This window comes from Nyctereutes procyonoides, unplaced genomic scaffold (assembly GCF_905146905.1).
Source record: "Nyctereutes procyonoides isolate TBG_1078 unplaced genomic scaffold, NYPRO_anot_genome, whole genome shotgun sequence".
NCBI classification, from domain to species: Eukaryota; Metazoa; Chordata; class Mammalia; order Carnivora; family Canidae; genus Nyctereutes; species Nyctereutes procyonoides.
Window position 1 is genome coordinate 44,402,745 of NW_026575139.1, and position 12,697 is coordinate 44,415,441.

The window sequence follows — 12,697 nt, forward strand, 5'->3', positions numbered from 1 at the left end:
GTCCAAAATTTCAAAATATTTAAAACCCTGCCAACCAAAAATAGAAAAGAAAGAAATCTGTGGTTGAATTAAGGAGCTTCAAATAGTAAGGAACTAGAGGGAGGCATACATATCAGATGTGAGGTGCCTGTTTCCCTGAAGCTGGGTGTGCTGTGTGTCTGCATTCCAGACAGAGCTTTGCCTCACCGGGTGGTCCCCTGAACCAAGACTGTACCCTCTGAGTTTGCACTGGGAGCTTGGGGCAGTGTTGGGAACTTCTCCCAGGAATCCCATCTTGATGTAGATGGCTAGTGTTTGAGAAAGGGCCATTACCCTGTCGGGGTCTTTGAAACACATCTGGGTGAGGAAGTCAGAGACTCTCCTTCTCCATGAGGTCTTAAGAAGAGCTTGGCTCCCCAAGGGTCATGAATTATAGAAGTGACCTGAAAAGCACCCACTTCCCCCAAACCCAATGAGTTTTGTAGTTGAGCTAGTTGGGTTTGAGCTCTGAGGATTTTATTTACCACCCTCCCATCTTCCTGGAGGAATTGTAGGTACTAGAACTAAATTGTAATGTTTCCAACTTTGTTCTTTGAAGCCATTGGGGGTTTTGACCAAAGGAGTGACATAAAATGACTGTTTTAAAGGGACTCTTCCTGGCTGCTGGTCATTTACACTGGGGGACAGGAGAAAGGGTGGAAGCCACAGAACTAGTAAGAAAGTTTGGTAATAATCCTAGCCGGAGACCATGGGGCTTGGACCAGGGTGTCAGGAGTGGATGTGTTGAAAAGTGAAGATTTTCTGAATGTATTTTGAAGGGACAGCTGACATTTTCTGACCTATCAGATGTGGTGAGAGAGAGAAAGGAGTCAAGGATGTTTGGGCTAAAAATGGAGGTGCTATTTACTGATACAGAAAAGTCTAGGGGAGAGCAGCGATGAGGGTAGAAAGCAGGCCCCCCTTCCCACCCCTGTTCTTGTTCTGAGACTGATGTTCTACACCCAGTTGATCGTATCAAGGAGGTACTCGGCTGTATGATTCTACAGACCACAGGCTTTGAGTTGCAGGAATTAAGAAAGGAGAAGTACCTTCTACTTGAGTTCCTTAGGTAAGCGTATCCTAGATGGGTGTACAAGTTATTTCAGCGTCTTACAGCAGAGTCTTACAGCAGACCAAGAACTGAGACCCACCACATTTGGGACAGAGTGACAGCCCCGTGGAAACAGGCTGGGAGGAAACAGCTAGAGACACGGTTCTGCAGGAGCTGGTAGGGGGAGCAGGGAGGGGAGGGTGCTGAAGGGAAGCGGAGAGCTACAAGGCAGCAAGCTGGAGCCTACTGAAAAAAGGTTCAGCTCTGAGCCAAGGGCTTCTGGGAACTGGAGTGTTTAACAGTCAGTTTGGAGTTGTTGGCCACCACCTCTGCTGTGCTCACACATGCTCATCACAGCAAGTCTCACTCCATATGGTTTTCCAGTGAGCAGACATTGAGGGCCACATAAGTAGGGCACTCAGGGACCGTTTCTTTTTTCCTTTTTTTTAATAAGTGCCCCCTCGGTGCCCGTCATCCAGTCACCCCCCCTCCCCCGCCCACCTCCCCTTCCACCACCCCTAGTTCGTTTCCCAGAGTTAGGAGGCTCTCATGTTCTGTCTCCCTTTCTGATATTTCCCTCTCATTTTTTCTCCTTTCCCCTTTATTCCCTTTCACTATTTTTTATATTCCCCAAATGAATGAGACCATATAATGTTTGTCCTTCTCTGATTGACTTACTTCACTCAGCATAATACCCTCCAGGTCCATCCACATCAAAGCAAATGGTGGGTATTTGTCATTTCTTTCTTTCTTTTTTTTTTTTTTTATTTGTTGTTTCTAATGGCTGAGTAATATTCCATTGTGTACATAGACCACATCTTCTTTATCCATTCATCTTTCGATGGACACCGAGGCTCCTTCCACAGTTTGGCTACTGTGGACATTGCTGCTAGAAACATCGGGGTGCAGGTGTCCCGGCGTTTCATTGCATCTGCATCCTTGGGGTAAATCCCCAGCAGTGCAATTGCTGGGTCGTAGGGCAGGTCTATTTTTAACTCTCTGAGGAACCTCCACACAGTTTTCCAGAGTGGCTGAACCAGTTCACATTCCCACCAACAGTGCAAGAGGGTTCCCCTTTCTCCACATCCTCTCCAACGTTTGTTGTTTCCTGTTAGTTTTCCCCATTCTCACTGGTGTGAGGTGGTATCTCATTGTGGTTTTGATTTGTATTTCCCTGATAGAAAATGCTCCACATCACTTGCCCATGTGCTTGTTGGCCATGTCTATGTCTTCCTCTGTGAGATTTCTGTTCATGTCTTTTGCCCATTTCATGATTGGATTGTTTGTTTCTTTGCTGTTGAGTTTAATAAGTTCTTGGATAGTAGCCCTTTATCTGATACGTCATTTGCAAATATCTTCTCCCATTCTGTAGGTTGTCTTTTAGGTTTGTTGACTGTATCTTTTGCTGTGCAAAAGCTTCTTATCTTGATGAAGTCCCAATAGTTCATTTTTGCTTTTGTTTCTTTTGCCTTCGTGGATGTATCTTGCAAGAAGTTACTGTGGCCAAGTTCAAAAAGGGTGTTGCCTGTGTTCTCCTCTAGGATTTTGATGGAATCTTGTCTCACACTTAGATCTTTCATCCATTTTGAGTTTATCTTTGTGTATGGTGCAAGAGAATGGTCCAGTTTCATTCTTCTGCACGTGGATGTCCAATTTTCCCGGCACCATTTATTGAAGAGACTCTTTTTCCCAGTGGATAGTCTTTCCTCCTTTGTCGAATATTAGTTGACCATAAAGTTGAGGGTCCACTTCTGGATTCTCTATTCTGTTCCATTGATCTATGTGTCTGTTTTTGTGCCAGTACCACACTGTCTTGATGACCACAGCTTTGTAGTACAACCTGAAATCTGGCATTGTGATGCCCCCAGCTATGGTTTTCTTTTTTAACATTCCCCTGGCTAACAGTAACTTCTTGCAAGATACATCAATGAAGGCAAGAGAAACAAAAGCACAGAAGAGAAAAGAAACCTACAGAATGGGGAGAAGATATTTGCAAATGACCTATCAGATAAAGGACTAGTGTCCAAGATCTATAAAGAACTTATTAAACTCAACAGCAAAGAAACAATCCAATCATGAAATGGGCAAAAGACATGAAGAGAAATCTCACAGAGGAAGACATAGACATGGCCAACACGCACATGAGAAAATGCTCCGCATCACTTGGCATCAGGGAAATACAAATCCAAACCACAATGAGATACCACCTCACACCAGTGAGAATGGGGAAAATTAACAAGACAGGAAACAACAAATGTTGGAGAGGATGTGGAGCAAGGGGAACCCTCTTGTACTGTTGGTAGGAATGTGAACTGGTGCAGCCACTCTGGAAAACTGTGTGGAGGTTCCTCAAAGAGTTGAAAATAGATCTGCCCTACGACACAGCAATTGCACTGCTGGGGATTTACCCCAAAGATACAGATGCAATGAAACGCCGGGACACCTGCACCCCGATGTTTCTAGCAGCAATGTCCACAAGAGCCAAACTGTGGAAGGAGCCTCGGTGTCCATCGAAAGATGAATGGATAAAGAAGATGTGGTCTATGTACACAATGGAATATTCCTCAGCCATTAGAAACGACAGATACCCACCATTTGCTTCGATGTGAATGGAACTGGAGAGTATTATGCTGAGTGGAATAAGTCAATTGGAGAAGGACAAACATATGGTCTCATTCATTTGGGGAATATAAAAAATAGTGAAAGGGAATAAAGGGGAAAGGAGAGAAAATGAGTGGGAAATATCAGAAAGGGAGACAGAACATGAGAGCCTCCTAACTCTGGGAAACAAACTAGGGGTGGTGGAAAGGGAGGTGGGCGGGGAGTGGGGGTGACTGGGTGACGGGCACTGAGGGGGGCACTTGATGGGTTGAGCACTGAGTGTTATTCTATATGTTAGCAAATTGAACACCAATAAAAAATTTATAAAAAAATAAAATATTCCCCTGGCTATTCGATCAGGAACCATTTCTAAGACACATGGTTGGTCTCAAAATAGCCCTCAGGTGTAGGTCCTGGAGCTGGAACCAAGTGGGAAAGAATAAATATTGTCTTTAAGCATCATGCAGGCCACTGAGTTCCCAAAGAGGGTCCCTGCTGAGTGCTCTTTAAGCAGAGGCTCTGGTCACTGGCAGAGTGGTCTCCATGGGTCTCTCCTGGCCTGAGTGTGCCCTGCACCCCTGATCTTACCTCCTCTTGCTCTCTACTGATTCGGCTGGGCCCTGATGACTAATCCTCCCGGCCCTGGATATTTTCTTTCTCTAGATTCCTGCCGGGAGCTACTTAGAGCACTTTACTGCAGCGGCCCAGTGTCCAGGGGCCTGGCTGAAGCCTTCTAAGCAGACACTAGGAGGGCGGGAGGCCAGGTGCAGGGATCCTCAGCTACATGCTGCATTCTGTCCTTGACTCACCATCAAAGGCTTTTTGTCCCCATCTGCTCAGAGCCCACCCAGAGGCCCCAGACCGTCTGTGAGCGCTGGAGGGAAAACCTGCTGGAGCACTATGGTGGCACGCCCCGGGACGACCAGTATGTGCCCCAGTGCGATGACCTGGGCCTCTTCATCCCCCTGCAATGCCATGGCAAGAGTGACTTCTGCTGGTGTGTGGACCAAGACGGCAGAGAAGTACAGGGCACCCGCTCCCAGCCAGGCATCACCCCTGCATGTAAGCAGCCCCCAGGGACAGCCCCCCTCCCCCGCGCCCCAGTCACCTCATCAGCTCTGCGGGGTTTCGGTAGGGAAGCTGCCAGCTGTGGGTGACAGTGGGGAGGGAAATGAAGGGTAGAGTCCAGTGAGAGAAGTCACTCCTACACTGTTGATTTATAATCTAGTCTACCAGAGAACCCAATTTGGATTTAGTGTTTGGTTTTGTCATTAGCAGTTTCTGTAATTAGAACATCTGGAAGTCAGTTTAACATGCAGTTACTCCTCCTCCCTAGCCCAGGGTGAAAGAAGACACGTGTCGCCCCGAGGGCCCAAAGAAAAGCGGACACAATACTGGCGGGGTTTTTTCCCCCCCTTAAGAAGAAAAAAAACCTTTTGCTTTGTTCTGAGGGAAATGTTTCGTCCTCCTCCCTAGTAATTGGCAGTGTTTTACATAATCCTTGGGGGGAAAAAAACCCTTAGAAATTAGAATTTCTTTTAAGGAACATCTGGAACACATCTGTCTAGGGTAAGAACCTTTTGATGTTTGTGGAGGTTCTGCTATGTGGAAACTAACTTCTTCCCTTCTCCCCACTTACCCTTGATTCCTTTCCTCTTCCACGGCAGGTATACCCACCGTGGCTCCGCCCACGGTCCGGCCCGTGCCACGGCCTGATGTGACCCCTCCGTCTGTGGGCACCTACCTGCTCTATGCCCAGGGCCAGCAGATCGGTCACTTGCCCCTCAATGGTACCAAGCTTCAGAAGGATATGGCCAAGACCCTGCTGTCACTGCATGTAAAGTGGACTTCTCCCGTGGGGGTGGGACCGCACAGGGCTTTCAGATCCCGGCAAGGGCCTGGGGTAGAGGGAGGTCCTAGAGGATTTCTGGGCTGTAGTCCGACTTCAGGAGTCTGACTCTGCTACCACAGCAAATGGGGGCAGTGTTGCCGGGAGTCACACTTTACCAACCAATGCTTTCTCCCGTGGTTCATGGGGTTTCAGATATGTGGAAAGGGAATTTCAGAGTTGTCAGGATACTGAGGCCATATGATGATCCAAGATGAAATTAACAGAACCGAATCCCCAGGGTTCTCTCCATGCTAGACCTTTCCAGAGGGTCCAACAGGTCCAGCTCAAGGGTGTGGTTTCTGTGGTCAGTTGAGAATCCCAAGTGGAAACAAATTCACCAATACCTCATTGTTGCAGCCCCCTCCATTCCCATCCCTCCCCACATTTGGCTATGGATCAGTCTCTTCAACTCCTTCACAGAAAATCTGGGTGAAGGGGAATGCTGAGAAAGGAGCAGACAAGCTTTCCTAGATGCTTGTTGCTTCCTGAGCCTGCAGGATCCCTTCTGCCAAGGCACTCCATTTTGGAGGAGGGATTTCTTTAAAGGAGAAAAGAGTAGGGAGTTCACCAGAAAGGCACAGGCATATTTATAAAGGAAAGCTGTGTGATTCCATTTCTAAACCTCATGCAGCAGGTACTCGCTTACCTAGAATAAAGAATAGTATAACGTCCATGTCTGCCTTTACTTAACAAACTAACCCCTTATCTGAGTCCAAAAATTTAGAAGCAGCCAGTATTTAGAGGCAGATGTGTTTAAGATTTAGGTTTTGTAGTCATGATTTAGGTTTTGTTGTAGTCAGCAAACACTAGCATGCTGTTTTGTAAGTTTCCCTAAAAGATGTAGAAACTCAGAAATTGTCAGCACCTCAAATCCAACTATTCCAGCCAAGTCTGATGGCTGTACTGCATTTCTGAATTTGCCTCTCCCAGGGCAAGGTCATGGTAGTGGTGGTAGTGGTAGGGGTGGAATTGAAAGAGAACGGAACATGAGTTATAAGCACATCTTGGAGAAATTTACTTAATATGATTTATTCTTCCAAGAAACTTTGAAGTCAGTACAGGGGTTAACGGATCCCATGACTCCCTCAGTCAATGGAAACCCACATGGATGTACACTCCTGCCTGAGACAGAGGACTTTTACTTTTCAAGTAAAACTGTACTTTGACCTTCAGATCCTTCCGTATACACTGCCCATTTTTTTCACAGGAGCCAAATCCTGCTTTGTTCAGTATTTTTTATATTGACTCCTCTCCCAGAGGCATGTCAAGCCAGCCCCAGGAGGCTGTGTTAGGCAAGTCAGGACCTGGTGTGACCTCAGGGACAGCCAGATGGCCCCTAGATGTTTGCTTTGCACATCTGTTGGGTTTCTCAGACCAGGAGTCTGAGTTGGAAATTAAATGAAGCAAGTACTGTGGAGTTTTGCAAAAAAGTATCACAGACTCAGCATTAAAAAGAAGAAGAAGATTTATTTAGCAATAACAAAGGGAGGACCTCCCTAGCCAGAGGTTTGTTGGCCACCCACTCTCCAGTTCCTTAACTCCTCCTAACTGGAGACTTACATAAGAGTACATCCAAAAAGTTTGCTTCATAGTTAAAAGCAGAAATATAGGGGTAAGCGATTACATCTCAAGGGAAAAATTATATTCACAGGGGAAGGGGGAGTAGATTTTGTCATTATATGCTGGTGAATTTAGAAAAGCTGTTTCAAAAGTGCTGATGCTGATCTCATTTGGAAGGAGTAACAGTTTTGTCCGTGTTCCCCCCACCCCCAGGTAAAATATTAAGAACTTACTTTGCTGAGACTAATGTTTGTCCTTTAATCACTAAAGGGGCTGATAAATTCATTTTATTACTGCTGGCAGTAATAGTGCTTATTGAGCACTTGCTCCAGACAAATGAGTGATTAGGACACTATACAAGAATTTATGGTACTAAGTTTTAGAGCAGCACCATCAAGTAGGTATTGTTATCTTCGTTTTACAAATGAAGAAACTCAAGCACAGAAAGGTTAAGTTATACAGCTGGTCAGTGGCCAAGCCTGGCTGGGACCCCAGAAGTCCGCCTCCAAGCCCACTTGTGTCACCATGCCACTTGGCTGCCCGTATGACTGTATTACAGGTTGCTCACTACAGCCATGTGCGAGACAGCTGAGCGAGAGCCCCAGGGACATGCAAGGAGTCCTAATTCTTCCAATTTCATGTTTTGGTCCATGAAGGGCTCCATAGTTGTGGGAATTGACTATGACTGCCACGAGAGGATGGTGTACTGGACAGATGTTGCTGGGCGGACAATCAGCCGTGCCAGTCTGCAACCAGGAGCAGAGCCTGAGACGATCATCAATTCAGGTCAGCAACTTCATCCAGAGGACACTTTGTTCTTCATTTGGTTCTACTAAGTTGAACAGGAGAGGTTAAGTGCCCCAGGAGTCACTTCACTGAGTGGTGCAATACTAGTCCCTCTGTAAACACGCATTCATAATGTAAGAAATGATAAAGGGATCTTACTGTGAGCCTACTGAGGAATAGGGCTCTCCACAGAAAGGGCTAGCGCTGAGCACTCGGAGCCTGGCGCCAGCTGCTGCTGCCTGGCCCCAGCCCAGAGCTGTGCCTGCTGCTGCGGTCCGGCTGGTGGCTGTGTTGGCCTAGAGAACTACAGGTGGAAGAACAAGTAACAAAGGTCTGTTTCTCTATTAACCTGGTTCTTATAACTGAGATCCGCTCAGACCTTGGACTTTTCAAACATAGTAGAGCGCTCTGCTTCAGGTTGTTCCCTTTTCATACCTGCAAATACTCCAGTCTTGTTGTTCTATTTTCAGGTCTGATAAGCCCCGAAGGACTTGCCATCGACCACTTCCGTAGAACAATGTACTGGACGGACAGTGGCCTGGATAAGATAGAGAGGGCCAGGCTGGATGGCTCTGAGCGCAAAGCTCTCTTCCACACGGAACTGGTGAATCCTCGAGCCATTGCTGTGGATCCAATCCGAGGGTCAGCTGGGCTTCCTGATTCTCCTGCTACCTGTAGATCCTAATTTGAAGCCCTTGGATTTTAAACGCCGTGTGAGGAGGATCAGAACAAGAGTGTAAAGCTCCAATGCGTGAATATAACAACATCTACTAGGTGTAAACACTGTTCTAGGCAAAGACAGAGTCTGTTCTTTCATGGAGCTCACATTCTAGAAGGAAGACAGTAAACTAATGAATAAAATAAAAATTATTATTTTTTTTAAAATTTTTATTTATTTTATGATAGTCACACAGAGAGAGAGAGAAAGAGGCAGAGACATAGGCAGAGGGAGAAGCAGGCTCCATGCACCGGGAGCCCGACGTGGGATTCGATCCGGGGTCTCCAGAATCGCGCCCTGGGCCAAAGGCAGGCGCCAAACCGCTGCGCCACCCAGGGATCCCTAAAATAAAAATTATTAATTTGTGGTATGATACATAGAGAATTCAGAGACTATGTGAGAGGGACTGGGGGCTGATACAGATCAGGTGACCTGGCCAGGCTAACATTTAACCTTGAATGAGGCGAGTCTCCTTCAGTAATGCATTAGGAAATCTTCATGTTGAAGCCACAGGTTTATCTTCATTAAATGGTGAAAGTAACCAAACGCAGACTATGACACTTACTTCTCTGGCCTCATTTTCACTATATTTAATTTATTCCACAGCAACTTGTACTGGACAGACTGGAATCGAGAAGCTCCTAAAATTGAAACATCTTCTTTAGAAGGAGAAAACAGAAGAATTCTGGTGAATAAAGACATTGGACTACCTAATGGTTTAACCTTTGACCCTTTCTCCAAACTGCTCTGCTGGGCAGATGCAGGTATTACTGGTGGCAGGCAAACACAGAGCTCTTCATTACCATGGGTGCCAGCACTCTACCACAGATTTTACAAAACCAAATCTCATCATGTAGAACTTTTGGTTTAAATTTTTAACAGTATGGTCCAGAACTACTCATTTAGTTGGTGTATAAACTGTTAACACTTTGTATTGATACTTATAATCCTTCCTGGGGTTTTTTTTTTGGGGGGGGGGGGCAGTGTCTGTGAATTAGGTGCTTTTTGAGGGCTAGTTCTATGTCCAACTCATTTTTGTACCACTTGTCCTTCCCCACACAAGCACTTCGTATATTGTTTAAAGTAAAAAACTTTACCTGCTGTTGAAATTGACAAACCTAGATAAGTGAACAAGAGGTTTTCTTTTTTTGCCAGTGAGAACATTTTAAGTATCTGTTGCTTTACCAGTCAGTAGGTTATTAATGCTGAGGAAACTCTGGAAAGTGACATGTCAGGATGGCCTTCAGGAATAAGCTGGGGTTGCCGAAACTCAAGGTCTCGCTTTCTGTAGTGTGATTTCCTCACTGTAACAACTGACCAGATGCTGTATGTCTACTTATATACTAAGGAATATGAAAATATCCATTCTTAAAGAATTTATAATCTAAGCCAGTTGGTCCAAATCAAGTTATTTTTTCTAATGTTACATTGTAAAAAACTGTGAAATTTAAATCCAGGTTCCATAAGAAACTGATTAGGTATTGCAAAATTTTGAAGGCTGCTTCCTTTACACTGAAAAATACGAACCACGTTACCATTTTAACCATGTTACCATTTGACTTTCAATTTGTATCTAGAAAAAAAAACAAGTCTTTAAGGATTTTGTTAAAAGGCATTACACACTCCTTACAAAAGGCAAGTATTTATCTAGATGTTATGTTTACAATTTATGAGGTGATACTTGAAATTAATTAGGGTAAAGTTTATGTCTAATGTCCTACTTTGGGAAAAAAATGCAATCCTCTCTTCACAGGAGTCCAAATTCTAAAAACTAGAAGGCTATTAAACAAACTGAAGACTGAAAATAGAATAGGAAAATTTTAATTTTTAAATTTTAACACTGCATTGGGAATAAAATATCTTATTCCCTATTCTACCTATGTTTCCTTGCAGAAGGCCCCTACCTGCCACAAGTATTTTTGGCAAAGGAGTTTTCTTTCCTCATGGTATGAAAGGATCTCATTTTCCCTTTCTGATGTTTTAAAAGGAACCAAAAAACTGGAGTGTACGCTACCTGATGGGACTGGACGGCGTGTGATTCAGAACAACCTCAACTACCCCTTCAGTATTGTTAGCTATGCAGATCACTTCTACCACACAGACTGGAGGAGGTAAGCCTGACTCACACTAGCCAAGCCTGGAAAAACAAACTGTTCTGGAAGACACACCACCTGTCTTACCTAATGTCACTAATGACTTTAGTAATTCAGTGGAGAGTGTAAGTTTTCATTATTTCTTAATTAGTAGATATCATTCAAGTGTTGCTGCTTTTAAAATCATAATGGTATTGCTCACATGTTGCTGAAAAGTGGCAGAGCAGATACCAAACAATCCAAAAATGAAGTGCATTAATCTAAATCTGATTTTCAGAGAATAAAAACTACACATAAGTGGTAACATGAGGTATATTAGCTGTATGATTTAAATTGATTTTTTTAAATGACATTATGGATATATTAGTTGTCCACCTAGCAGGAGGAGAAATACAATAATTTAGGCTAATTTCCCTTAGCCTTGCAGTCTTGATTTCATTGGCCTAGTGTTGTAATACATCAAGTAAATTGTTCAGCAAAGGTTGATTTACACTAGTGGTTCTCAAAATTTTAGTGTGGCATCAGAATCTAGCTAAGGGATTGTTAAAAACATATTGCCAGGTCCCATCCCATAATTACCGATTCAGTAGTTGGGAGTTGGGGCCCCAAAATTTGCATTTCTATTAAGCTCCCAGAGGATGCTGGTCTGGGGACGACCACTTTGAGAACCACTGATATAGAAAATCTTCGAATCTAAAGGAGTCAAAACACATTTGGTAAAATTTTAAAAAATACATTCTAGAAGACTAGCTAGCAGACATTCTCTATTGGAATGGACTTTCTATCCCACCTTCAATCCCACAAATTTACTCTTCCTTTCTGTTACCAGGGATGGTGTCATATCAGTAAATAGAGACAGCGGCCAGTTTACTGATGAGTATCTCCCAGAGCAGCGATCTCATCTCTACGGGATAACTGCAGTCTACCCCTACTGCCCAGCAGGTAAATAAAATGCTCAGGCTGCTCCTTTGGACCAGCAGGGTAGAGAAGGATATACCTGGTAACAGATTACACTTGGCCCAGGTACCAGCTGCTGCCACAGCCACTGTGACCAGTGAGAGACACTTTGAATAGGAAAGTTAATGGCTGATACATAGGGGTAAACTGTCTTTACTACCCTAAGTCTACCTAGCTTAACTATACACAAAAAGTCAGTCTATGAGGACATATCCTCCTTAAAATACTTGCTGTTGCAACTGGGTTATATTCACTCACTGTCCCTTCCACCTCCCCTCACAGGAAGAAAGTAAATACAACATCATAAAGGACTTGGAGTTTACAATCAGAATCGGACCCTAAAGAACATTTACTACAAACAAAGGTGAAGAAAAGTGAAAAGGAATTGGACTTACAAGATGAACACTTTCAGTACAAAAAGACTATCTTGTGGAAAGTTAATACCTCAATCTTTACTACTGTATTTTGAAAAACAAAAGTTACTACAAGCTTTAAAAAGTAACCATTTTAATTGTTACTTATTAAAGCAATTTTTTGTACACCTATCATATTTAAAAGGTCAAATTCAATCAACTAAGAACCAATTAGAATATGTTAAGACCCTAAGTCTAATTTTTGCTAAGGATTCTTTCTGGCCAAGAAATTAAAGCATAGGTTATCAGTATAAAGACAATCCTGAAGATACTAAGCCTTGACCTAGAGAAGGCTATGCAGAACTGGTGGGGAAAAAACCAACTTATTTAAAGATTTTTTTTTTTTTTACCTCTACATCACTGCATTTCTATTTATATTAAAAGGTGCTAGAATGTTTCAATTTGTATCTTCTGATCCTGTAAGTCCCTGTATACTTACCCACAGAAGTTACTACATTTATAAATACCAAAGATGTAACAATTCTCAAATTTTCTATATTACTCCAATAAAATATTTTAAGTTTTCCTATGATCTGAGGATCTGTATTGTCTCTATAACAAAGCTGGGGGTTGGCATATATCTCAACCACAAAAAGGATGATTAGTTAT

The 12,697-nt window shown here is 43.6% G+C and overlaps 1 protein-coding gene across 2 annotated transcripts in view; it reads left to right on the forward strand.

The window, feature by feature from the left end:
• NID2 (nidogen 2) overlaps window positions 1-12,620 on the forward strand; it is a 61,609-nt gene extending 48,989 nt beyond the window's left edge. Inside the window, exons 14-21 of one of the 2 annotated variants that reach the window (XM_055303757.1) lie at window positions 4,511-4,732; window positions 5,338-5,507; window positions 7,778-7,907; window positions 8,378-8,549; window positions 9,232-9,389; window positions 10,613-10,736; window positions 11,548-11,660; window positions 11,958-12,620. In XM_055303757.1, coding sequence (XP_055159732.1) covers window positions 4,511-4,732; window positions 5,338-5,507; window positions 7,778-7,907; window positions 8,378-8,549; window positions 9,232-9,389; window positions 10,613-10,736; window positions 11,548-11,660; window positions 11,958-11,968 — 1,100 coding nt within the window. In that variant the 3' untranslated portion in view covers window positions 11,969-12,620. Of the gene's footprint in view, window positions 1-4,510; window positions 4,733-5,337; window positions 5,508-7,777; window positions 7,908-8,377; window positions 8,550-9,231; window positions 9,390-10,612; window positions 10,737-11,547; window positions 11,669-11,957 lie in introns of those variants that run through there. The other variant, XM_055303756.1, reaches the window with a different exon arrangement.
• Window positions 12,621-12,697: the final 77 nt, after the last annotated feature.